The following is a 21,312-nucleotide window of genomic DNA, read 5'->3' on the forward strand; positions in this document are numbered from 1 at the left end:
CGCGGCGGGACGGGGTACCCCGGGCGGCTCGCCCGGAAGAGGCGGGGTGTCCCAGGAGGCCTTCCGGGGCGGTGGGGGGAGCGGTGGCGGTGCGATGCTGGTGCGGGCGGGGCGCCGAGCTGGGCTCGGCCTGGAACTGGGCCTGCGCCTGGGCCTGCTGCAGGTGGGGCTGGTGTTGGTGCTCTGAGGAAGCCCTGGGAAGATGGGTAGAGGGTGGGATGGAAGAGGCTCATGGGGGCTCGGCTGGGGAGAGTTGGGTAGGGATAGGGGTATTGGGGTGCTCAGAGGAGGCCTGGGGGCAAATGGGTATGGTAGTACTGAGGGGGCTGGGTGGGAGGTTGGTTGGGGGAGTGGTGGTGGGGGACTGGGGGGTGGGTTGGGGGATGTGGAGGTGGGGAGGAAATGAGTGTAGGAGAAATGGATGCGAGGGGCTGTGGAGGCCTGGGTGTGGATTGTGGTGCCGGGGGGCAGGCATGAGGGTTAGTGAGGAGGCTGTGGGGAGCTGGGCATGGGAGGTAGTGAGAAGAGCTGGGGGGAGTGAGGGGCTGGGGCTGTGGGGAGGAGGGTGAGATTGTGCCCAGGGGGCGCAGCTCCTCCGGGGGAGCCGGAAGGCAGCCCAGCTGGGGAGGGACAGGCTGGCAAGGGGGGCCTGGGACCGAAGTGGGGGGTGGAGAGGGGTGGGAGGAAGGAGTCTGACCAGGTTACAGGGGGCTGAGTGGGACAGAAGAGACCCCCATCCCACACCTTCCTTTCCCTTACAGTGTCAGAGAGGGAGGGAGGGATGTGTCATGCAGGGATGTGAGGGAAGGGAAGATGTGGAGAAAGCTCCAACACTGGGGTGAACCCCCCCCACATCTGCAGGGAAGGTCCTGACTCATCCCTGTGGGGACAGCCGATGTCCCCTCACAGCGTGTGCTTGTTTGGGGTGTCAGTGATGTTTCCTGCCCTGGTGTACTGGGGCCATGAGCAGCAATCCCAGATGGGAGAGCAGAGCCTGGAAGAGGAGGGTTGTCACATGCAAGGGGCTGGGGCAGGGCTGCCCAGCACAGCACACAGGTGTGTCTGTGCTCGTGCAGGGATGGCGCTGGGCTCCGAGGTGCCAGCAACCAGTCTCCATCCTGTTCCTCTTCCTTTCTCCAGCGCTCCCAACAGCTGAAGTGTTCAGCGTGGCTAGCCCCAGCACCACACCGCTTGAACTCTGGCCTGCCCGTGCATATTGGGGTGCTCTTTGTGCCACAGCAGGAGGCTTGGGTGGTGGAGAGGATGGGCAAGTTCCACCGAATCCTTGAGCCTGTAAGGAGCTGCTTTTCATCCCTTCTGGATTCAGCAGGTTCCTAAAGCTGTAGCGAGGCGTCCTTTGCGCGAGGATTTGGGGGATGGTGTGCTTATTCTTCCAGATCGTGATCCTTTTGGTTGCTTGTTAGACTAATTTCCTTTGGTGGGGTGTTAAAAGCACTGAGAAACCAAAGTTTCCTCTGTATGGGAAGCACGTTTGCTCTGCCTGCAGCATCTACAGCATGTAGTGTACTTGAGCTTTGTTTGCACAGCCCTCTCTAGCCTGGCTGAGCTCTTGGGGGGGTGTGAAACCCCAGATTAGAGGGCTCAGCCATCTAATCCCACCCTTTTCCCAGGGTTTGAACTTCCTCATCCCTCTGCTGGATCGGATTCGTTATGTGCAGAGTCTCAAAGAAATCGTTATTAACGTCCCAGAGCAGTCAGCTGTCACTCTAGGTAAGGAACAGCTTCTGCGTCCTGCCCTTTTCCTTCCACTGCATCCAGGGTGAGCAAGGGACAGTGCGGGGAAGAGTGGAAATGTCCCAGACTCCATACTCAGCCCTGTCCCTGGGCACCTGGGCTTGACTGTCCTTGTGGTGGTGTGAGTGGGAGAACCCCAGGAGGTCCTGTCTGCTCTCTGTGGGCTGTGGCTGCCCCTTCTTGTTGGGTTGAATGCACCTGGGCAGGAATCCATTTTTCAGATGTTTTCCTGTCTTGAACCAGGAAAAATCTCCTCTGTGTTTCTGTAAAAAAGATTTCGGATCAAGTTAACGGACAGCTCTGTTACAGTTTTAGTATAAAGCTTTTTATTTTTTTATTCCCTTAAATATTTTGTTTTTAAAAATAACTACAGTATGAAATGTTTTGATCTGGAGACCTGAGACTTCTTGTGTATTAAAATGTCAAAATGAGGCATTTTGTAGGGAATGTCAGGGTCCTTTTTACAAAGCCCTTTGCATAAGGAGGTACATTTCAATCGATCCCTCTTCCATGCCACGCTGTTGACACCAGGAAGGAAAGGGACGACCCTGCCCAGCTCTGCTAATTCTGTCAGGAGAGAGGGGGTTGCCATGGCTTTACTTTGCTGCTTCACTAAACAGAACGTGTCGTTCTCTCCTGGCAGATAACGTCACCCTGCAGATTGACGGTGTGCTCTATCTGCGGGTTATGGACCCCTACAAGGTACTGTCCCTGTTGCACTGACACTCGGCATGAGTCAAACTGGCAGCCTCCTAGCGTCTCTGGCTGCAGTCAGCGCGGTCTGCATATGCCGTGTCGCCCAGCTGGCTGCCTTGGCAGCCCCTCAGGCACTGCTCGCCTGGCTCTGCTGGCTCACTTCTCTCCATGACACGTGCTTCAGCCTCTGCCTGGCTTGCTGTGCTCTGCGAGGCGGGTGGGCTGAGCACCCTGTTCCCTCCCGAGGGAATGGGAGGAGGAGGGGAAGGCAGATTTCAGCTCTGGACCCCACTTTTCTTTGGCAGGGGTGTCTGTGTCAGGTTTCTCATCTTAGTGCTTAGCATTTGCCCATCCTGCCTCGTTCGGGGTCCCTCTCGGCACTGCCATCGACTCTCTTTTTTCTTCTGCTCCCCAGGCCAGCTATGGGGTGGAAGATCCCGAGTACGCAGTGACCCAGCTGGCCCAGACCACTATGAGATCTGAACTTGGCAAACTCTCCCTCGACAGAGTCTTCCGGGTGAGCTGGGGAGGTGGATCATGGAGCTGCCAGCATCTAGCAGCATTTCTTGAAACCCTGGGAGGTCTGCACAGCCAGGCTGATGCACTTAACAGCAAAATGCCCTTTGCTTAGAGGGCTTCTGTTTCAGTTGACCTACTAGTGAATCCTTGAAGATGGGTCGTTTCAGTTATTTTCTTTAACAGGAGCTATTTTTTCCCCTGCCCTGGGTTAGTCAGAAAGGGTGATGGGTGGTGCATGCCCAGACCTGGCTGGTCCAGCTGTGTTTCTCTTGAGTTGGTGACTCTTTGCTCAGGCCCAGCGATGAGGCTGACCTGGTTCAGGGGGGGCTGTAACCCTCATGCTGCATTTGTTGGGCAGAAACAGGAGCTGTTAGCATTCCTGGATGATGTTTGTATCCAGATGTACACCAGATGTTTGTATATCTCAGCAATTTCAGTTTTGGGCACTGCCCTCCCTAGGAGAAGGTAACCCCTTTAAGAGATGTGGGAAGCGTTTTGCCCTGCCTTAAGCCTGTGGAGTTGGGGTTTTCTGGCTGACCTTGGCCTGTGAGGGGAGGCTTCCCTTCTGACCCCTGTCTCATGCTAAACACCTCTTCTTTGCTCTCTGCCATTTCTTTTGTGCCTCCCAGGAGCGGGAGTCCCTCAACGCTAACATTGTGGATGCCATCAACCAGGCCTCAGACTGCTGGGGCATCCGGTGCCTGCGCTACGAGATCAAGGACATCCACGTGCCCCCGCGCGTGAAGGAATCCATGCAGATGCAGGTTTGGTTCTCTGGGTGGGCAGTCTGGAACAAGAGGGAAATCTCCCCTTCTATGCAGCACAGTTGTTCTCTGTCCAGAGCTGGCAGCGCTGGGCCCTCCTGTGGTGAGGGAAGCCCATTGACACTTTGGCTGCAAGCATACAGCTATTGAATAAATAATTTCCATCCTTATTTTGGCAGTGGTGGCTCCTGCCTGGTACACACAAGCCCTGACAGCTCTCTTTAAAATCCTTACTGGGCTCTGTAGGAGGAAAAACAGAGCTGAAGGTTTCCCCTTGAGAAAAGCGGAGTGCCAGATCTCCGGGCTGGAAGGGGAGGAGGGGGAAGTGGCCAGTTAAGTGTGGACCGGGTTGGGGAGGGCTGTGCAGCATGAGAAGCAGAACCAGCCCTCACCAGGGATCGCTTGGTGTTTTGTAGCTGTGTTCTTATCCTCTGCTAAGCCATGCTTGCCCAAGCAGGACATAGGAGCATGTCCTCGCTGCTCTTTCCCCGTGGATGGGATTTCCTCAGCATGGCCGTGGCATGTTGGCATCTGACCTGTGTTTGCAGGTGGAGGCAGAGCGACGGAAGCGGGCAACAGTGCTGGAGTCAGAGGGGACACGGGAATCGGCTATCAACGTGGCTGAGGGGCAGAAGCAGGCCCAGATCTTGGCATCAGAAGCTGAGAAGGCTGAACAAATCAACAAAGCTGCTGGTAGTGCCTTGGGCTAGAACATGTGGGGCCTGGGGGATCTGTAGCCCTCTGCACTGAGGGGTGATGCTCCCGAGGAGCAGACCGCATCACTGTCTGTGGGCCAGGCTTCCGCAGCCACACTGATCCTTCCTTGATGGCACCCTTGGGCTGAGCTTCAGCTCATGTTGCTGCCCTGCAGCCTGGGGTGGCAGGAGGTGTGTTGCAGGAGTATCACCATGCTGTTGTGGAAGAGGAGGCTTTGCGTGCATGATGTGATCTTGATTTGCTCCTTAGAAGCACTTCGTTGCAGTTCTGATATGCATTTTGCTGTGGTTTGTTGCAGGAGAAGCCAGTGCTATGCTGGTCAAGGCTAGGGCCAAGGCTGAGGCTATTCAGCTCCTGGCGGCTGTTCTGGCACAGCAGGTGAGCGATGGCTCCTTGGGGCAGCCACAGCTTTGGTGCTAGCACTGGGGGAGATGAAACCAAGGCCAGGGTGGCACCTGGCTTTCTCTCGGATGTTCCCTAGCGTCTTCAGCAGCAGTGAGGAGTTTTGTTGTCTTGGGGGCCACTACCAGCCCAGGGTGGGCTGGGGGTAGGGGCACGGATGAGTACACGGTGGTACGTGGTACGTGACTCGCTTCTTCGCTGCTGAGCCTTGGCCCTCTCTCCCCAGCATGGCAACGCCGCTGCCTCTCTCTCTGTGGCAGAGCAGTACGTGAGCGCCTTCTCCAAGCTTGCCAAAGACTCCAACACCGTCCTGCTGCCCGCCAACACTGGTGATGTCACCAACATGGTTGCACAGGTCAGTGTGGTCGGAGGGACCCCGTCTCTTGCCTGAGGAAAGTGAAGGTGGCAGCCCAGCAGGGCCTGGCCCTTGTGGAGGGGGTGGTTGTACTGGGAAAGGGGAGATGAGGAGGAATTTGGCCTGGCGGGTGGGTCCGAAATAGAAGCTGTGGGCTGGGAAATCTGCTTCGCAGCGTCCTTTGGAAACAGGGGGGTCCCCACTACAGCAATCCCTGGCTCAGGGACTGGCCTGAGCTGCCTTGTGGCTGTAGGAGCCAGGACCCTTCTCTCCGTGCCAGAATAAGCTGGCAAAAATACAAGGCAAGCGCTGACTTTCTCACTGTCTCTTTGGGGTGGAAGTTTGCCTCTTCCCTGTCCACCCCTGTGCCTCCCAATGGGGCTGAACATGGAGCAGGGGTTCAGGTCAGCTCCTGAAGCCACCGTCTCATGGCCCTGCCTGCCCTGTCCCATTCCTATTGCATGTCCAGTCTTAGAATAGAATAGAATAGTTCAGTTGGAAGGGACCTACAATGATCATCTAGTCCAACTGCCTGACCGCTTCAGGACTGATCAAAAGTTAAAGCACTGTCCAAATGCCTCTTAAACACTGACAGGCTTGGGGCATCAACCACCTCTCTAGGAAGCCTGTTCCAGGGTTTGACCACCCTCTCGGTAAGGAAATGCTTCCTAATGTCCAGTCTAAACCTCCCCTGGTGCAGCTTTGAACCATTCCCAGGCGTCCTGTCACTGGATACCAGGGAGAAGCGATCAGCACCTCCCTCTCCACTTCCCCTCCTCAGGAAGCTGTAGAGAGCAATGAGGTTGTCCTCCTTTTCTCCAAACTAGACAAACCAAGAGTCCTTAGCTGCTCCTCATAGGACATGCCTTCCAGCCCCTTCACCAGCTTTGTTGCCCTCCTCTGGACACAATCAAGTACCTTAACATCCTTTTTAAATTGTGGGGCCCAGAACTGCACACAGTACTCAAGGTGAGGCCGCACCAATGCTAAATACAGAGGGATCATCACCTCTTTTGACCGGCTGGTTATGCTGTGTTTGATGCACCCCAGGATGCGGTTCACCCTCTTGGCTGCCAGGGCACACTGCTGACTCCTATCGAGCCTGCTGTCGACCAGCACCCCCAGATCCCTTTCTGCAGGGCTGCTCTCCAGCCACTCCTCTCCCAGTCTATACTTGTGCCTGGCATTACTCCATCCTAGGTGCAGAATCTGGGATTCAGACTTGTTAAATTTCATCCCATTAATCACTGCCCAATGCTCCAGTCTATCTAGATCCCTCTGCAAGGCCTCTTGTCCCTCAAGAGAGTCAACAGCACCTCCCAGTTTGGTATCATCAGCAAACTTGCTAATGGTGCATTCAACTCCTGTGTCCAGATCATTGGTAAAAATATTGAACAGGACTGGCCCTAGAATTGAGCCCTGAGGAACATCGCTGGTGACCGGTCGCCAGCCAGATGTAGCCCCATTCACTACAACCCTTTGAGCCCTGCCCTTCAGCCAGTTCTTCACCCAGCGCACCGTGAACCTGCTCATCCCACAGTTGGACAACTTGTCCAGAAGGATGCTGTGAGGGAGAGTATCAAAAGCTTTACTAAAATCTATAAAAACTACATCCACAGCCTTCCCTTCATCCACTAGGCAGGTGACTTTATCACAGAAGGATATTAAGTTAGTTAGACAGGACTTTCCCTTTGTGAACCTGTGTTGACTGTGCCTGATGATTGCATTGTCCTTTAAATGCCTTTCAGTAGTACCCAGTATGATACCCTTCTCCATAATTTTTCCAGGCACTGAGGTTAGACTAACAGGTCTGTAGTTCCCTGGGTCCCCCCTCACGCCCTTCTTGTAAATTGGAATAACACTGGCTAGCTTGCAGTCAGCAGGCACCTCCCCAGACTCCCAAGACCTCTGGTAGATGATCGAGAGGGGTCCTGCTGTAACATCCGCTAGCTCCTTCAGTATGCTGGGATGAATCCCATCAGGCCCCATGGACTTGTGAACATTCAGCTGATACAGCTGGTCCCTTACAATTTCAGTGTCCACAAATGGAAAGTCACTGTTCCCACACTCGTGGTCCTCCGACTCAGGGGACCTGGCAGCCTAAGGTCTATCAGTATTATTAAAGACTGAGGCAAAAAATGCATTGAATGCCTCTGCTTTTTCTTCATCCCTATTAGTCAGGTGACCATCTTCAACAAGTATCAGTCCAATATTTTCTTTAGACCTAAAAAAGCCTTTCTTGTTGCCTGACACGAAACGGGCCAGTGTTAACCTTAATTGAGCTTTGGCCTTTTGTGTCTTCTCCCTGCATATACGAACCACAGCTCTGTAATCTTCCTGCGAAGCTTGACCTCGCTTCCAGAGATCATACAATTTCTTTTTCCACCTGAGTTCCAAGAGGAGTTCCTTGTTCAGCCAAGCTGGTCTTATGCCCTGCTTGCTTGACTTGCGACACAGTGGAACTGCCTGCTCCAACACAGTGTCTTCTGCCACAGCCTTAGAGCATGCAGTTTCCCCTCTCCTCCCCCATGGCGCTCTTGTTCCTTCCAGGCCCTGGGCATCTGCACTATGCTGACCAAGCCACAAGCTGTGAAGACCCAGGATGAGATGCCTCCAGCCCGTAAGGACCCCCAGCCTCCCACCATGGAGGTGCTTAAGGCAGAACAGGCCAACTCCAGCTAGTGGAGCTAGAAAGATCCTGGACCCTTGCCTGGGGCCTGCCAGGCTGCGGGCAGTCCTGTCCTGCTGCCTTCCACGGTCAGATGCTCTTCTTCCCTTGATCCTTATTTTGTATTTGGATTTAAATAACATAATAAATGGTACTGGTGCTGCAGCACATCCCCTGGCACTCAGGAGTGCAACCTGCCATGTGCCACTGAGGGGGGGGGGGCATCCCTCCTAAGCAGGCTTCTGCTGGGAGCTCCTGCTGACCTGCAGGAAGGTGTGATGATCTGCAAGAGGAGCCTGGGGCCCCGCTCTCCGGGGCTGCGGGCTCCCTGTCCCACCCCCTGCAGTCATGTGCAGCCCCCACCTCGTGCCTCACAACAGTGCCCCTGCCTCTGGGGTGCGTAGGGGCTGTTCCCTATAGCGTGCTCCTTGTAGTGTGCACCACGGGGAGGGGAACGACTGTGGCAATTAATTAAAGCAACGTCTCGCTTGAGCTGGGGGTGCTCGGCGTCCCCCACCCCGAGGGAGCCGGGCGGCACCCGACCGGCGGGGGGCGCTGCCCCTCTTGGGCGGCCGCCGCGCGCAGCGCTTCTGGGGAGAGGGGCGGTGGGGCCGGGGGGGTGAGAGGAGCGGGGGGGGGGGGGGTGTCGGGATAGGGGTGCTGAGGAGGCACAAAGGGTGGGAGGTGTGAGGAAACCTGAGGTGCTGGGGGGCAGGAGGGGAGTCAGGGTGCCAGGCGGTGTCTGTGGGGTACGAGGGATGCTGGGAGTACGAGGGGGGCTCGGGTGTAAGGTAGTGGCTCGGGAGCCGGGGGTCAGGGTGCTACGTGGCAGCTGGGAGTGCATGAGAGATGCTGGGGTGCCAGATTGCGGCTGGGCAGTGCTGGGAAGTAGGAGGGGGATCGGGGCACGGCGTGGCGTGGTGGGGGCTACAAGGAGGTGCTGTGCACAGGGTGGTTACCAGGGTACAGGGTGGTAATGGTAACTCAAGTCACAGGGTAGTGGCTGGGGGGGTCTGGGGAGTATCAGGGGACAGGCGGGTGTGAGGGGTGTTGGGGTGCAGGGCAGTGGCCAGGGATGGGTACTGGCGGGGGGGGGGGGGGGGGCAGGTACTTGGCTGTTGGGGTTTAACCCCAGCCAGCAATCAAGCACCACGCAGCCGCTTGCTCACTCTCCCCCTCCCGGTGGGATGGGGGAGAGAATCGGAAGGGCAAAAGTAAGAAAACTCATGGGTTGAGATAAGAACAGTTTAATAATGGAAATAGAATAAAATAAAATAATAATAAATTATAATGAAAAGGAAAAACAACAAGAAAGAGAGAGAGAAACAAAACCCAGGAAAAACAAGTGATCCAACCACTCACCACCCACTGACCGACAGGCCAAGCCAGTCCCCGAGCAGCGATCGCTGCCCCCCAGCCAGCTCCCTCAGTTTCTATACTGGGCATGATGTCATACGGTATGGCATAGCCCTTTGGCCAGCCTGGGTCAGCTGTCCTGGCTGTGCCCCCTCCCAGCTTCTTGTGCACCGGGCAGAGCATGGGAAGCTGAGAAGTCCTTGACTGGTGTAAGCACTGCTTAGCAACAACTAAAACATCAGTGTGTTATCAACATTATTCTCATCCTAAATCCAAAACACAGCACTATACCAGCTACTAGGAAGAAAATTAACTCTATCCCAGCCGAAACCAGGACATTGGCCCAGGTAGAGCCATAGGAGTCTGAGCTTACCTGTCCTTCCCCCTAGGATGCAGCAGTGGCCAGTGCTGCTCTTCCTAGCCTGGGTCTGCTTTCTCTTTTTTGCTGGTATCAGGCTCTTCATGAGTGGCTTCCTGCTCACCTGGAATGAGCTTGCCAACAACAGTTCCTGCTCAGACCCACTCATGCCACCACTGTGGGAGAGGCAGAGCCTCCTGCTGGGCTCCTGTTGGGTGCCCCAGCGCTTTTCCAAGGCCGTGCTTGTCATCATCGATGCCCTCCATTTTGAGTTTGCCTGGTTTAACCCAGCCAAGGTCAGTCCACTGCCCTATGAGAACAAGCTGAGTTTCCTGCACCACCTCACAATCTCCCAGCCCCACCATGCCTGCCTTACCACTTCCAAGCCAATCCACCCACTGCCACCATGCAGCGCATCACATTTTTGCCTTCTCTTTTCTGCATATGAAAACCCACCAGCGTTGTGTTTAAATTCAGAGTCCAGGACTCGGCTTCCACTTAGCCTCTGTCTGTCAGCAGCCATCTACCGCCTTGTGTTTTACAATGGGGTTGCAGGGTCTTTGGTGAGGGTTTGTCTGCTTTGCGCTGCACCTTCTTAAGTGCTGCAGTAGTACGAATGGGTACCTGTCTGCTTTTTGGCTTGTTCAACCAGGTCTTTCTGCTGGGGTGATGCCTCAGAGGTCAGCGATAAGTAATGAGGTTGTGCTGGTGGATTTAGTGTAGGGGCACTTGTAGGCTTAGAAACAGGGCTGGCCACTGGGTGATGACACTTGGGAAAGACTCTTCCTGAATTTGCTGGTTTGGGCTGGGATAGAGTTAATTTTCTTCATACTAGCTGGTATGGGGCTATGTTTTGGATTTGTGCTGAAAACAGTGTTGATAATACAGGGATGGTTTAGTTACTGCTGAGCAGTGCTGACACAGAGTCAAGGCCTCTTCTGCTTCTCACACCACCCCACCAGCGAGGAGGCTGGGGGTGGGCAAGATCTTGGGAGGGGACACAGCTGGGACAGCTGACCCCAACTGACCAAAGGGCTATTCCATGCCATGTGACGTCATGCTCAGCAATAAAACTGGGGGGAGGTTGGTGGTGGGGGCCACTGCTCGGGGACTGGCTGGGCATCGGTCAGTTGGTGGTGAGCAATTGTTTTCATTTGCATCACTTGTCTTTCTTGGGTTTTATTTCTCTCTCTGTTATTTTCCTTTTCGTTACAATTTTTTTTTAATTTATTATATTTCAATTAGTAAACTGTTCTTATCTCAACCCACAAGTGTTCTCACTTTTACCCTCTGATTCTCTTCCCCCCATCCTGCTGGGGGGGAGTGAGCAAGCGGCTGTGTGGTGCTTAGTTGCTGGCTGGGGTTAAACCACGACACCAAAGAAGTTTTTCTGCTCATATTTCTTCCCTTCTTTTAACGTGAAGGATCTTCACACTGTGGACGATGGGATCCTGCAGCATCTCTATCCAACTGCTAAGCAGCTCTTTCCCCAGGGCCTGGATAACCCTTTATGTGATGTGGAGGTCCTACTGCAAGTTTGGGGTAGGGCTGAAGAGTTTTTTCTGTTATGGAGTGGCACTGGACAGTCACGCCCAGGGATTACAGTGCTCTAGCTGGATTTCCACAGATAAGCCAGCTTTCGGGGCCTGTAAACTGCTTCTGTAAATACCTTTCCTTTGTTTGGGAGAGAGTGCAGCTTGACGGGATGAGGCTACAGGTTAGACTTCCATATCTGTCCTAGAAATACTCTGCCAGGATGGAGCAGGAGGAGCAGCTCTTTCTTCATGCTTAGCTTTAACTGTGTGGCTGCCTGGGCAGATGGTAGGAGGGGAAGAAATGGCAGTTTCCAGAGGCAACCAGAAAGCTCTGGCAGGAGGATCCTGGAGTAGAGCCCGTGCCTGAATCCCAGGCTAGTATGTGACAAGGCTGCTCTTGTTCTGCAGTGGACAGTGGTGAATGGGACATGCTGATTGCTCACTTCCTTGGCATGGACCACTGTGGGCACAAACATGGACCTGATCATCTGAAATGACTAAGCAGCTCACCCAGATGAATGAGATGCTCAGGTGATTAGCGTGGTGGGGGGCGGGGTGCCAGCTGGCCTCTTCCTTCAGCCAGTCTGGTGAGGTCTTCCCAAGGCATTTACAGATGCAGAGGGCAACAGGGAACACTTACTGTGCCTGTTATCATGGAGAATGGCTTTGGCTAGCAGCAGCTGAAACACCAGCTATGGGGCAGTCTCAGTTGCGTAGACATGTTCATGGGGGAATGGTACAGAACAGGGTTTGGTTTCAGAGGTAAGACTGTCTTCAGGTCTTGGAGCCTTGGTTCTCAACCAAACCGTCAGGTGATGGTGCAGCTAGAGTATAGCTGAGCCTCACTCTCTCAGTCTGAGACTTTGGCTAATGACACTAATATCCAACCTAAACCTCCCCTGGCACAACTTGAGGCCGTTTCCTCTTGTCCTATCACTTGTTACTTGGGAGAAGAGACCAACCCCCACCTTGCTACAGCCTCCTTTCAGGTCATTGTAGAGAGCAATAAGGTCTCCCCTCAGCCTCCTCTTCTCCAGACTAAACAACCCCAGCTCCCTCAGCCGCTCCTCATAAGACTTGTGCTCCAGACCCTTCACCAACTTCGTTGCCCTTCTTTGGACACGCTCCAGCACCTCCATGTCCTTCTTGTAGTGAGGGGCCCAAAACTGAACACAGAATTTGAGGTGTGGCCTCACCAGTGCCGAGTATAAGGGGACAATCACTTCCCTAGTTCTGCTGGCCACGCTATTTCTGGTACAAGCCAGGATGCTATTGGCCTTCTTGGCCACCTGGGCACACTGCTGGCTCATATTCAGCCAGCTGTTGACCAACACCCCCAGGTCCTTTTCCCCCGGGCAGCTCTCCAGCCACTCCTCCCCCAGCCTGTAGCGTTGCCTGGGGTTGTTGTGACCCAAGTGCAGGACCCGGCACTGAGCCTTGTTGAACCTCATGCAGTTGGCCCCGGCCCATCGATCCAGCCTGTCCAGGTCCCTCTGCAGGGCCTTCCTGCCCTCCAGCAGATCGACTCTTCCACCCAACTTGGTGCCATCTGCAAACTTACTGAGGGTGCACTCGATCCCCTCATCCAGATCATCAGTGAAGATGTTGAACAGGACTGGCCCCAGTGCTGAGCCCTGGGGAACACCACTCGTGACCGGCCGCCAACTGGATTTAACTCCATTCACCACAACTCTTTGGGCCCAGCCAGCCAGTTTTTTACCCAGCAAAGAGTACATCTGTCCAAGCCACGAGCAGCCAGTTTCTTCAGGAGAATGCTGTGGGAAATGGTGTCACTTGGAGGACCCTGGCTAGGATGTTGTAGAAGTCATTTTTAGCTCAAATAAGGATCCAAAGACCTGTTGAAGCCTTAGACTGCAAGCTGTGAACTTTCACCTAGATACGCTGACCATACACTGAACTCCTACCTAGCTACATGAAGGAAGGCCCTGAAACCGGTGCAAACCAGGAAGATAAGGTAGCCGAAACCATCAGCAGAAGCTGCAGCTAATCAAGATAAGAAAAGGAATGTCCTGCCCGGAGACAGGGAAAGGATCCAATAAGGAACAAGAAGACCCCAGACCCAAATATTGCTGTTGGACCGAACCGTCGCATGAGGGGAGGGGAACGTAGACTGTAAGGGTATAATTGCCCAGGGATTTCTTTGTTCGGGGTCCCTCTCCGGAGGCACCCAGCTCGAGCTGCTCTTCCCCGCTGTACCACTCAATAAATTCACCTGGCATACGTCGTGTCAGAGACTCTGCTTCGGGGAAACCTAGGGTCGAGCCTGAGGGGAGAGAAAGGGCCCGAGGGTGAGTGTGTGTGTGAGCGAGGAGTCGAAAAGGAGACTCCGGTCCTAGCAGTTAAAGTCTCTGGTGGTGTGTGTGCAACTCCCTGAATGGTGTGTGAATGCTCGGGCGGCTGCTGCTCCCTTAACAAGGAAATGCTACATTTACTGTGCTGTAGATCCATAAGTTGTGCCTTTGTGTCAGAGGGCAGAATGGGATTCAGAAATCCTGATCACACAGCCGTGCCTCAGCACCAAATGCTGTGGCTTTTGACTCTTAGGACTGCTTTAATTTTTGCTGCTGGAAGGAGCGAGTAACTTGCCCTGCTGCATCTGAGAGTGCAGTGTACATTGTGTCATACTTACTGCATCCTTCAGGGACATATCCTCTCTTTTTTCCTTAAAAGTAGGAGACTGTTCACACAACATGATGCAATAGACAAGTCCCAAATAGAAGCAGCCTGAAATTTGTTCCTGTTGGGGACCTTCCTTCTGAATTGCATTTTGTCGAGATCCCTGAAGGCCTTGAGGGACTAGCTACTGTTCACAGGGGACCTAGGCAGGATCATTCCACTCTGTCTCAGGACTCTGAATTTTCAGTTCAGTTTTGAAGCATCCATTGCCCTGGTCCCTGGCTCAGCTGTTACAGCTCTGCATCAGCACTTAGTTTTGCTCAGATTCTTTTGTGGGCTTCACCTCTGTGGTAACAGGCAGGCTTGGTGGGAACACATCCTCTCCCACCTGTGCTACCTGGGACCCTGCCCAGGTAGGGGTTGACCTTCCTTATCCCGGTGACAGGTCCTTGGTGGATCACCTGGGGAATGATGCCCTTCTGGTGGCTGGGGACTATGGCATGACAGAGACCAGAGACCATGGCGGCGACAGTGAGAAGAAAGTGAATGCAGCACTGTTTGTGTACAGCAAAACACCCCTATTTGGCACTGGCCCTCCTGAGGTCAGAAGCAGCTGATCCTTAGCTGCCACTGCCTGAAGTGGTATCCAGGACAAAAACTGCATCCTGGGGTTACAGAAAGTAACTGTTGTTTAGATTGAGAGGGCTTGGGAGTCTGTCACCTTTCCTGAGAGAACAGTGGAAAGGCTGACACAGGATGCAGGTGACTGAAGTGTTTGGGGACCCATGTTCAGGCCCCTCCAGCTGTGAGGGGTGAGTTGGGCCAGGTGAGCCAGGGCCAGACCTAAGGACCTGCGGCTCCCAGCAGGCATCCTCCCCTACGCGGGGCACTCAGGGAGGGCTTAGCTGTGCGTCTGCCTTCCCCTGTGTTTCCCCCCCCGGCTTTCCCAGATTCTCCTCTGAACAGGGATGCCTCCCCCACCGTCCTCTAGCCCGAGTGAAAAGCCACATTGCTGTGTTCTTTCTGAATTTCCGATTCCTCCCCTGTCTCTCCAGGAGCCTGAGGCTGTTCCCCAGGTGAACCTCGTGCCCACTGTGGCCCTGCTGCTGGATGCGCCCATCCCCTACAGTAACATCGGGGAGGATGGCTGAGCTTTTCTCCGAGGATGGCGACGCTGTGTCTGCAGCCTTGCAGCAGCTCTCGGTCTATCACATCAACGCCAAGCAGGTAGGGCCTATGGTAGGCCTCCCCATTGAACTAGAGAAGAGAAGGAATGGCTTTTTAAGCACATACCTCTTCTGTTTGGTGGAGATGGGGAGGTGACATGGTATTATCTTTGCAGGGAACTTATTTTGAAGAGAGTTACCTCCTTGCAGTGTTTGCTCCAGTAAAAGGCAGCATCATTTTCCCAAAAGAGAAACGGGAGATAACTGTTTAGTACTTGGTAGTAAGTGCTGTGGAAAATACTGGCCTGGAAGGTGGCATTCGCTTCAGGATGAGAATTGGTCATAGATGGTCAGAGGTGGATTTGGTTACTGGGAAGGCTGTTTCCTCAAGGCTGAAGACGGCTAGGGGCAAGTTTTGTTAATGGAGATTCAAGAATACAAATGGGTGTTTTGATGCTGCTTCAGTTTTGGAGGAGAAACAGTGTTAGCTAAAAAGCTATTCTAGATCAGTGACAGAAGGAAAACAGTAACAAAGGACTAAATAAAAGAAACACCATGTAACAGGTGACAGTAAAGTGGGATGGAGAAGGAACAGTTTACACCAAGTGCAACGAAATACAGAACTCCAACAGCTGAATGACAAAATTTGAATGAGAGTGACTATACCAGGCGTAGAAGAATCCCAAGCAATGGAGCAGGCCATGTGCCAGGGCAAGCCAGAGCCTCTATGGAGGATGTGAGGGCTGTAAGTTGTGACTCTTAGCATGTTACAGAACCAGATTTGCCATGTGTTACAAGGTATGTGTCTCAGCAAAGTGCCTGCCTGCCTTTGAGGGACACCTGGATTGCTAGGAGCACAAGAATAACTCCTCCAGCTCCCTGCTGTACTCCTGGGGTTCTCAAGAAAGAAACCAAACCAGATCAGGTCCTGTTTTGGGCCCAGTTGCCTGGAAACAACCCATGATGTGCCAATTGGACACCATTGGTGCAAGCCAGTGAGGAGCTGGAGAGGATATAGAATCATAGAATGGTTTGGGTTGGAAGGGACCTTTAAAGGTCATCTAGTCCAACCCTCCTGCAACGAGCAGGGACATCGTCAACCAGATCAGGTTGCTCAGAGCCCCATCCAGCCTGGCCTTGAATGTTTCCAGGGATGGGGCATCTACCACCTCTCTGGGCAACCTGTTCCAGTGTTTCACCACCCTCATCATAAAAAATGTCTTCCTGTCTATGTCTAGTCTGAATCTACCCTCTTTTAGTTTAAAACGATTACCCCTTGTCCTATCGCTACAGGCCCTACTAAAAAGTCTGTCCCCATCTTTCTTATAAGCCCCCTTTAAGTACTGGAAGGCTGCAATAAGGTGTCCCTGCAGCCTTCTCTACTCCAGGCTGAACAACCCCAACTCGCTCAGCCTGTCCCCACAGGAGAGGTGTTCCAGCCCTCCAATCATCTTTGTGGCCCTCCTCTGGAGCCGCTCCAACAGGTCCATGTCCTTCCTGTGCTGGGGGCCCCAGACCTGGACACAGTACTCCAGGTGGGGTCTCACGAGAGCGAAGTAGAGGGGGAGAATCACCTCCCTCGACCTGCTGGCCACGCTTCTTTTGATGCAGCCCAGGATACGGTTGGCGTATTATTGAAAAACCCGAAATTGTGGTGGTGACACCAGCCACGGAGCCATGTATAAATAGACTGGGTCCGTCTGTTTCTTCCAGTGTCACTACCTGCAACTGGAAGGAGGGAGGAAAAAATAACCTGTGCTCCCAATTCCCTCACCAACCATCCCAAGGCCCTGAAGTCTCTTTTGATTGCCCTTGGACTACATGTTGCGGCTTCATCACCACCCACATGGAAGAGCAGCAATGGGTAATAGTCCAAGGACTGTACCAGGCTACAAAGTTTCCTAGTGATGTCCTTAACCCCAGGGAGGCAGCAGACTTCCCTAAGAGGAGGGTCTGTCCAGCATACTGGACCCTCTATTCCCCTCATATGATTGCTGATGGGAAGGCAGAAGTGTTCAGCCTGTCTGCTGTGTATTTACAGAGAAGCAGAGTGCTTTGTCATTTAAAGATGATAATGTACTTTACTGTCCATTAGTCACTGAGGATATCAATCATCATCTATTAGTAATTAGCGTTATCCAGTTCTGCCTGTTTAAATATTTGCACTCAGTTGTCTGAGGAGGTTTCTGGCTTGATCACATTGGTTTTGAAGAAACTTTGCCATACCAGGGAGGTCGTGCAGGCCTGGGAGAGAGCTGGTGTGTATGTTTGCCATTCGTGGGCAGGGGCAGGCTGATTCTGCCTGTGCTCTGAGGCAACTGGAAGCCACGTGAAGGTATCAGTGTGTTTCAGGGCTTGAGCAGAGCTATGCTGCTGAGCAGCTGAATGTTTGCACAGGTGCCCTGCCCTGGTAATGCCCTCGTAAGACTTTTTTTACAACTTTGAGATCATAGCTGCCTCTGCTCCTGTCCTCTTGAAGTAAGAGGCAAAATGAACCCTCCTTAGCCTATGGTACAGTGGGTCAATGTGCCTGTATTCAAGAAGAGGAAGCAGTTTGATTTGATCCACTATAAGCTCTTTAATTTGATGTCTGTCCTCAGACAAACAATGTAAAATTTTACATTGGGTTCAGATTAATAGCTAGTAATGACTTGAACTTCTGGGGGACATTTGCCTTATTCTTACCAAAGACTGCACAAAAGCTCTTAGTGATGCACGACGTTAACAGAGGTGCACCTGCAGGTGAAGAACTGAGTGACTGAGAGGAGTCAGTGTGGCTGTTGGGATGGATATGTCACTTGAGAGTGATGTCACTTTGGCAGAAGGATTGTGTTTCCTGCCGGTCACATCCTGTATTTGGGTGACCAGCCCCAGGTGATGCAGCTGGGGACAGGTCTGTCCTGGCAGGGGTTGGCAGATTGGGGCTGTTTCCATTCTGAAGGGGCCGAGTGAGGAAGATGGCAGTGAATCCCATTCCCAGTGGTCCCAGTGCTGCTGTCTGACCCTGTGTCCCCTCTCCTGTAGGTGGACCGCTTCCTGCACTCCTACTTGCTGGTGTCTCATGACCTGCCAGCAGAGCAGCTCCAGCGCCTGCAGGAGCTCTTCAGTGCTGTGGAGGAGCACGCTCGGGTCTTGGCCCAGGTGCAGGAGGTGATACTCGTGCCTCCGGATCTGGAGTCCAGGCTGGGAAGCCTCATCGGTTGCTTCCAGCTCTACCTGCAGGAGGCACAGGCTGTGTGCACCCACTCCTGGGCCCGCTTCCATCCCCTGCATATGGTGGGGGGGCTGCACCCTCATCGCTGCTTCCTGCTTGCTCTGCTACATGGCCTCAGAGCTGGCCACAGCCTCTCACTGTTGGGAAAATCAGTCTGCTGGGACTGAGGGTAGCAGCCTGTCCTTGCAGACACTCTGGCCATGATATCCTTACCATGTCTGTTATGCCTGCAGGTTCCTCTTTGAGTCGCTGGGCTTCTTGGTGAGCAGAATGTGCCTCCTGCTGGGGATCTCCTTGGTGATGTGTGGACTGTGCCATCAGCACCTGGTTCAGCCAGCTTCAGCTCAGGTAGTGTTGGAGATGTGGGGAACCTGACCTGCTCGTTGGCTGAGGCTGTGGTTGTCTCCCTGCCTTACCGGGAGGAATACATGAGCCACCAGCAACAAGTGTCTGCTGACAGCAGTCAGGTATTATCCCCAGCTCCCTGCCTCAGCACTGCACAAAAGGACCAGAGCCAGCTGTTTCCCGCTCATTGTGATGGTGTTTCTCAGCAGTTGAGGTTAGAGCTCTTGCTGGGCATTTGTTGGCAGCGGGAGGAGTCTGCTGCAGGAGCCCAAGAAGCAAGAGTCCTAAAGTGCTCCTCTGGAGAAACACTAACTGGGAGTCTTGCTGCTACTTTCCTGACAACTGTCCCCACTGTGCAGCTGGTCGGCTTCAGTGACCGGCAAGGTGTCACCTTGCCTGTGCAGAGACAGTGACTCATAGGAAGGGGCCTGCTGAGGAGGGGAGGGGAGGAGGAGAGGGAAAATCCTTCAGCCACTTCTCTTTGTGTGCTCAGTTTTTATGCTGCACGTTATGCATGCAGATGGTTCCTGGGGTCTCAGTGGCAGCTGCTCTGCTGTAAAGTCAGTTGGTTGCTCTGTAGTGAGGCCCCTCCTGCCCTACACTCACTCCCATTTTCCTGGTCTTCCTCAGCCCTGCAAAGGACGGGGGAGCAGGCTGGGCTGTCTCGTACAGCCTGAAGCAGGCTTAGCTTGTTGGGGGTGGTAGCAGGAAGAACTGTGTCCATGACCAAGAAACTCTCCACTCGTGGTCTCAGCCTGTTGGTGCCCCTGTGGGCTGGGCTGTAGCAGCCAGGGCTCCCAATCTCTTCCTGAGCATGTGCTGCCAGATGCAGGCTGTTGATTGGGAATGGTTGAGTTGCAGCACAATGTAGTGACAGAGCATTGACTCACCCCCATATTGGGTCTGGTCAGGAGGAAAGGGGAGTCTGGAGTAGCTGTCCCAATTGCAAGAGTGGCCTTGGTGTGAGCTCTGGTGCCCAGGAACAGCTGCTTGAAAGTGACAACTCTTCTGGGAGGTGGCTTAACCCATTGGTATCTGTGTATGTGCTGGGGGTTATGTCACCTTGAAGGGACCCCAGGCACTGCAGCTGATGGCATCTGTGATCCCATATTTGGTGCTTATCTCCCTCTTGACCTTGGATTTCTGCATGGGACTTTGTGCTGCAAGTGAGCTACCCCAAACCCGCCCTTGACTGCTTGCAGTCAGGAGACGTCATATTTATTTCTTTATGGGCAGAGGTAGAGGACAGTGACCATGGTGCCTGGCCACATCCCAGCTAAATTCCCCCTGCAGTTTTGACGGGAGCTGGGATTCCTTACTGCCCTGAACCACTGTGTGGCATTACTTGGTGCTATGAAACCTTTCGTCTCTTTCCCCTCTGGAAAGAGCTGAGGACTGCTTGCCTGGAATTCCTGCTTTGATTTTTGTTCGGGTCCCATTTGGTTTTTAACTCATGCACCATGACTGCCCCTGTTTGAGTTCCTCACTGCAGACTGCTAGTGTAACTCCAGGCTTTTCCTCTCCTCTGCCCTGGAGAGTCCCAGGGAAAGTGTTTTGTTACCTCGCTGAGCATTTCAGTTCTTACTGTTATGCCCAAGTGCCCAGTAGCTGTGGAAAATGGCTCTTGAGGGCAGGTTTAGTTTTGTATTTTGCCCCTGCAGGAGGGTAATGCTTGCTTAGATGTTAGGGTGCAATTCCAGGGAGGCTTAAACTGCTCTAATTTGGGGTTTCCATTGTGTGGCCACCTCCTGACCTGCTGGCCGTGCTCTCCCACCTCAGCCTTGCATATCCCATGCCCTGTGGGCATGTCCTGCTTAATTTCACCTGACACAACCAGGGACTGGTTTGTAGCTGGCATGACTCCCTGGGCTGCCTCATTGCCTGGTTGCATGCACATCAGTGCTGGTGCAAGGCAAGGGGTAGCAGCATGCAGCGGGGAGCTGTGGGGGGCAGGAATGCGTCAGCCCACAATTAGATGGGCTTAAGCAGTCCCACCCTTAAAAACAGGTTATTTGCTGTATACTGTGACTCCTTGGTGGCCAGATGGTTTTCAGTGCTGAGGGGGCCATGCTGATGGGTGAGGGGTGCATTGGTGTGGAGAGGAGGAAAGGGATGGAGGTAGCAGCTACCCATTGACGTTTCATTTGATGTCAAAAGTCTAGATAACACATGTTGCTAACCTCCAAGGCTGGGGCCCAAATAGGTCTTCTTGTAACCTCGTAACCTGGTCAGGAGCTTGCTGCTTGACTGTTGTCCTGGTTTCAGCTGGGATAGAGTTGATTTTCTTCCTAGTAGCTGGCATAGTGCTGTGTTTTGGATTTAGGATAAGAATAATGTCGATAACACACTGATGCTTTAGTTGTTGCTAAGTGGCGCTCACACCAGTCAAGGACTTTTCAGCTTCCCATGCTCTGCCAGGTGCACAAGAAGCTGGGAGGGGGCACAGCCAGGACAGCTGACCCAGACTGGCCAAAGGGCTATTCCATACCGTATGGCGTCATGCTCAGTATAGAAACTGGGGGGAGTTGCCCAGGGGGCAGTGACTGCTCGGGGACGGGCTGGGCATTGGTTGGCGGGTGGTGAGCAATTGCACAGTGTATCACTGTTTCCTCCTTCATTACAACAACTTTTCAGTATCTTGAACATCCTTGGGTAGTTAAGATATATCTATTGGTAGTTCTTGGGAATATTGTTTCGGTTTTGTCTAAGGTTAATAAGCAATTTAAGAATATCATCCAGAGATCTGCCCCAAGGCTGGATAGTTATGAGTGGCAGGGTGTGTGGGAGAGCATGGGCAAATGCCTAGGACGGTGGGCCCCTCCAGT

The 21,312-nt window shown here is 53.4% G+C and overlaps 2 protein-coding genes across 5 annotated transcripts in view; both read left to right on the top strand.

Annotated features, from left to right (window-relative positions):
* The first annotated feature begins 36 nt into the window (after positions 1–36).
* LOC104013997 (stomatin-like protein 2, mitochondrial) lies at positions 37–13,366 on the top strand. 4 transcript variants are annotated; one of them, XM_087763039.1, is made up of 11 exons: positions 37–163; positions 1,141–1,293; positions 1,632–1,731; positions 2,399–2,457; positions 2,867–2,968; positions 3,600–3,734; positions 4,283–4,427; positions 4,750–4,829; positions 5,080–5,208; positions 7,759–7,828; positions 11,015–11,201. In XM_087763039.1, the coding sequence occupies exons 1-11, from the start codon at positions 95–97 to the stop codon at positions 11,065–11,067; spliced, it is 1,095 nt and encodes a 364-aa protein (XP_087619165.1). In that variant the 5' UTR covers positions 37–94; the 3' UTR covers positions 11,068–11,201. The 4 variants fall into 4 exon arrangements, 3 of the variants coding, with proteins under 3 accessions (XP_087619165.1, XP_087619163.1, XP_087619164.1); XR_015705963.1 differs by having other exon boundaries at positions 38–163; positions 7,759–7,965; positions 11,015–11,153; XM_087763037.1 differs by lacking the exon at positions 7,759–7,828 and having other exon boundaries at positions 11,015–13,366.
* Positions 13,367–14,905: 1,539 nt separating this feature from the next.
* Positions 14,906–21,312, top strand: part of LOC104021494 (FA complementation group G) — a 34,713-nt gene continuing 28,306 nt past the window's right edge. Inside the window, 2 exon segments of the mRNA XM_087762676.1 lie at positions 14,906–14,989; positions 17,953–18,204. Coding sequence (XP_087618802.1) covers positions 14,906–14,989; positions 17,953–18,204 — 336 coding nt within the window.

Source organism: Nipponia nippon, unplaced genomic scaffold (assembly GCF_047370975.1).
Source record: "Nipponia nippon isolate SJK-2023a ecotype South Korea unplaced genomic scaffold, ASM4737097v1 scaffold_27, whole genome shotgun sequence".
NCBI lineage: Eukaryota > Metazoa > Chordata > Aves > Pelecaniformes > Threskiornithidae > Nipponia > Nipponia nippon.

Excerpts from the sequence above, each read along its gene's own strand:
- LOC104013997 (XM_087763037.1), top strand. The coding sequence starts at position 95 with ATGCTGGTGCGGGCGGGGCGCCGAGCTGGGCTCGGCCTGGAACTGGGC. Across the intron at positions 1,294-1,631 it reads TCCACCGAATCCTTGAGCCT|GGTTTGAACTTCCTCATCCC; the intron begins GTAAGGAGCTGC and ends CCCTTTTCCCAG. Across the intron at positions 4,428-4,749 it reads ACAAATCAACAAAGCTGCTG|GAGAAGCCAGTGCTATGCTG; the intron begins GTAGTGCCTTGG and ends GGTTTGTTGCAG.